The following is a 5254-nucleotide window of genomic DNA, read 5'->3' on the forward strand; positions in this document are numbered from 1 at the left end:
TAGCATGAAATGTGTGTGTGTGTGTGTGTGTGTGTGTGTGTGTGTGTGTGTGTGTGTGTGTGTGTGTGTGCACGCGTGTGCGTGCGTGCGTGCGTGTGTGCGTGTTCGTGTGTGTGTGCGTGCGTGTGCGTGCGTGTGCGTAGGTGTGTATGAAGAGAAAGAGGGACAGCGCGAGGCAGAGGGAACAAGAGAAGCATGATACGTTGTATTTGTATGCTGACGCGTAGTTGAATATTTGCCAGAGTATCAGCTCGCCGCCTCGGGAACACGAACACACTATAGGTTGTGTGCTTTGTCACTCACGTCCATACATCGTCCATTGCGACCATGAGCGAGGCGGGAGCGCTCACACGAGTCATACGAGATGTTTATACGAATGGTTCTTTTGTGCGAATGCATGGCGAGTGCTACCGAAGAAAGACCGACCACCACAAAGACGCGTGAAACACGAGGTGCCTGTAGTTCACATAACTTCATAGAGCGAACCGAACGGTTAAAGTAATGGGGATGATCAAGGCATGCCAGAGGAACTATAGCGATGATGCACCGAGAGTATAGGATAATGTAAATCAATAATTATGAATGCACGCTGAGAGATGATGGCGTGTCTTAGTTACGATCCGTACTCCGCTACGTAAACGCGCGTAGGGCGTGAAGACGTTTGCGCGATGCGTCCGCGCGTGTGAGGTGTAAAGTTTGCAGACGCGCGAAAATAGCTGAGCATTGTCTTTTAGAACGTCTCATCACGTCGATGATTGGCTAGCACTGCCTGTCAATCACACCGGGAAGCATTCTCACCACGGAGATCACGTGACTATTGGATTTTGTTAAATTGCGACGCCACAACAAACAAGAGAGCAGTTTTCATCTCTGTGGTGAGACTGACTGGGGCGGACAGGTCACTTTGACAATGGCTGGGCCGGAAAGTAGTATACGCACAGTTTCTGACGTCAGACAGAAACAAAGGATAATTCGCATCCTTCTTTAGACTGCCGCCTACCTGGCGGTTCAATGCATCTCTCTCCTCGGTAGCCACACGGGGGCTCGTCTACGGGCGGATGGCCTCCGATCCAAGCCACCTGGCGGTCTTTTACGAGAGCAAACATCTGCGAGCAAGCAGAAGAATTTGATCAGAACTGTCGAGTCGCAGTGCGCCCTCTGGCGCATATATATATACTAATGTAAAATTCGTGTACGGAATCAGAATCTCCCCCCCTCCTAAATATCACGTTCATTCATCTGGAAATAGTACTAAGAAAGCGAACGACTGTTGCTCGTTCTGCAGCTAATATAATACTAGCAATGTTATTATTATTATTATTATTATTATTATTATTATTATTATTATTATTATTATCATCATTATTATTATTATTGTCGTGACTATTATTTCTAAATATGGCAAATTATAGCTCTTGTTAAGACCATAACCTTTCTTTATAGACGATAGCTTATACTATCATGAGCATTGTTGCAGCTCAGACACTACTATCCCTATTAGGTATTAGCCTGGTAGCCGGCGTTGCTCGGGAAAAAACATCTAGGAACAGCTTTTAAGAGTAAATTCAGCCACATATACTTACTTAATTCTAAAATATATTCACCCCCTCCTTCACCCATACGTATATCGCATATCGTATCGTATCGTGTTGTGTCGTGTCGTGTCATGTCATGTAATACACACTAATACTAACAGTACTAATACTATCATGTATGCTAATACTAACAGTACTAATACTATCATGTATGCTAATACTAACAGTACTAATACTATCATGTATGCTAATACTAACAGTACTAATACTATCATCATGTATGGCTAATACTAACAGTAACTAATACTATCATTGTATGCTTATACTAACAGTACTAATGACTATCTATGTATGCTAATACTAACAGTAGCTAATACTATCATGATGCTAAATACTAAACAGTACTAACTACTATCATGTAGCTAATACAACAGTACTAATACATCATGTATGCAATACTAACAGTACTAATACTATCATCGTTAGCTAAATATATCAGTAAACTAATTATCTATCATCGTTATGCTAATACTAACAGTTCTAATACTGATCATGGTATGCCTAATACTAACAGTACTATACTGATCATGTATGCTAATACTAACAGCTACTAATACTATGCATGTATGCTAATACTCAGCAGTTACTAATACGTATCAATGTATGCTAATACTAACAGTACTAATGCTTATCATGTATGCCTATATACTAACAAGCTACCTAATACTATATGTATGGCCTAATACTAAGTACTAATTACTATCATGTATGCTAATACTACAGCATAATACTATCATTGTATGCTAATAACTACCAGTACTAATAATATCATGTATGCTAATACTAGCAGTACTAATCCTATCAGTAAATGCTAATACTAGCCAGTCTAATACTATCAGTAGTCTAATACTAACAGTACTATGATACTATCATGTTATGCTTAATACTAGCATACTAATTACTATCATGTATTGCTAATACTAACAGTACTAAATACGTATCATGTATGCTAATACTAGCAGTACTAATACTATTCATGTATGCTAATACTAACACAGTACTAATACTACCCCCCCCCCTCATGTATGCTAATACTAACAGTACTAATACCTATCATGTATGCTAATACTAGCAGCTACTATTACTACATCGTATGGCTAATACTAACAGTACTAAATACTATCATGTTGGTGTATGGCGTTCTAATACTAACAGCTACTAAATACATATCATGTATGCTAATACAACAGTACTAATTACTAAATCATGTCATGCTAATACTAACAGTACTAAACTATCATGTATCTAATACTAACAGCTTACTATACTATCATGTATGCTAAATACGATAACAGCTACAGGGTCGTAGGATAGCGGGGGCATGGCGGGGGATGGCATCCGCCCCAACTTATTGACGTCGGGAGGGATGGCGTGTACATGCATCCCCCCTACTTTCAGGAGCCGAAAATGGGATTCATAAATTTTCTGGGGAGGACCGCATACCCCGCCTGTTGTCTACCACCCTCCTCGAAAACCTCATGCATTGGCCACTGTCGTAGGCGCTAAAAATTGAGCGCCCGCACTTCAAAAAATCGTTCGAGCGCGCGCCTGAAGAGTAGCTGCTAACAAATATTATTGATAATGAATATTTGTACTGCAATATCAAAAGTCAAATTTCAGTTCATGCTGACAGGGGCGTAAATAGCGCGAGGGACCCATGGGGTGGCTTTCTATTCGCTCTACTTTCAGGAGAAAATGGGGAAGAATTTAATATTTAGCAGACAATAAATACTGGTTATTTAATCTACAAATCGTCATCGCTATTCAACCTCTAATGTATTAGTACCAAAATGGAACGTGACATACATCTTACTGTAAAATGGCTGTAAACTCGTTCCAGAATGACATTATTTACTGCAAACTCAGACGGTAAATTTGAAGCGCTTCCCCATACCTACGATTTTTCCCTGCGGCAAATCAGCCAAAGTCATATCCATTGCTTTATTCAAATTTGCAGAGTTAAGGATATTGAATTTTTCAGGAGATTTGAAATGGGACAATTCAATTTCACACTCACTTTTTTTTGGAAGGATGGGGGTGCTGCAGACTACGACCTGAAGTAATATTCCGAGTTTTGTATAAGGGGCTTAAAAATGATGCACTTTTTTGGTTCAGAATCTGGTTGCTTTATCTCCATATTTTTTTTGCAGTTTTAACGTTCTCAGTAAAACATACGTTTTTATCAAAATTTCCAGCGAGAGATGATTTCCAGTGCTGTAGTTTGTCAAGCGGGGTCGTAGCACGGGGCTGGTCACCCCCTAGAATTTTTAGCGGCAATATGTATAAAAGGCACGCCCCTTCAACACCCCGAACCGCCCGGGCGCGCTCGTCCCCCTGAGCTCGCATGATTCCTCGCCCGCCCTCTAGAATTTTCTTTGGAATCCGCACTTGGTTGTGTGGCGGGGAGGGGGGGGGTTGCGTGTTATTAGGGGGAAAAACCTCTGGGATCCAAAGACAAAAAAATTACTACCCTATAATTAACAAAATTGCACTTACAATATCAATATTTGTTCATTTCCTCAAAACGGCACCTTGAGGTTCTAAATATTGCTAAAATCCAAGAGCTTCCAGGCGCTCCGCCCCGCTGAAACCTGGGCAATGGGCTCTGCCCCTGTACCCTGCCAGGGCCGGCCCTAGAGCGTGACCCCTGGAACCACCCATTAAGGACTTTGGCCAAGGCGCTTCGCGGTGTGACGCTACTCCGCGCACACTCTTCATATACATTGCGATTGGAAGTAACAGCGAAATCAGCCCCGCCCACCTGAGGACCTGTCTACGCGCACTGAACAGTACTAATCACTATCATGTATAGCTAATACTTAACAGTACTAATACTATCATGTATGCTAATACTAACAGTACTAATACTATCTATGTAATGCTAATACATAACAGACTAAATATCATCATGTATGCTAATCGAGGCAGTACTAAATTACTATCATGTATGCTAAATACTATCAGTAGGATACTAATACTATCATGTATGCCTAATACTAACAGTGACTAATACCTGATCATCGTATCCAGCGTAATATCTAGTAGCTATAGCAGTTACTAAACTACTATGCAGGTATGCTAATACTACACGTACTAATACTATCATGTATGAATACAACATAACTCAACAGTAACTGATATACATAACTCTATCTCGTATGCTAATACTTAACAGTACTAATACTATCATGATTATGCTAATACTAGCAGTACTAATATATCATGCGTATGCTAATACTAAACATTACTATACTATCATGTATGCTATACTCCCCCCCCCCCCCCCCCCCCCCCCCCCCACGACCAGTAGCTGAATACTACTCATGTTATGGATAATACTAAAGTACTAATACTATCATGTATAAGCTAATACTAGCAGTACTAATACTATCAATGTAGTGCTTAATACTAGCAGTACTAATACTATCATGTATCAATACTAGCAGTACTAATAGCTATCATGTATGCTAACATACTAACAGTACACTAATACTAACAGTACTAATACTTCATCATGTCATGTAATACTACAGTACTAAATACTATACAAGTCTAATACTTATCATGTATAACACACTAATATCTACAGTACTAATATCTATCATGTATGCTAATACTAATACCGTACTAATACTAACAGTACTAAACTATCATGATAA

At 40.0% G+C, this 5254-nt stretch overlaps 1 protein-coding gene across 1 annotated transcript in view; it reads right to left on the bottom strand.

Annotated features, from left to right (window-relative positions):
• The window catches only part of LOC106816265 (guanylate cyclase 32E-like), a gene marked incomplete at its 3' end in the record, with an annotated part of 43868 nt that overhangs the window by 32001 nt on the left and 6613 nt on the right, over window positions 1-5254 (bottom strand). Inside the window, exon 3 of the mRNA XM_014820845.1 lies at window positions 1001-1106. Coding sequence (XP_014676331.1) covers window positions 1001-1106 — 106 coding nt within the window. The remainder of the gene's footprint in view (window positions 1-1000; window positions 1107-5254) is intronic.

Source organism: Priapulus caudatus, unplaced genomic scaffold, assembly GCF_000485595.1.
Source record: "Priapulus caudatus unplaced genomic scaffold, Priapulus_caudatus-5.0.1 Scaffold1332, whole genome shotgun sequence".
Lineage (NCBI taxonomy): Eukaryota > Metazoa > Priapulida > Priapulimorpha > Priapulimorphida > Priapulidae > Priapulus > Priapulus caudatus.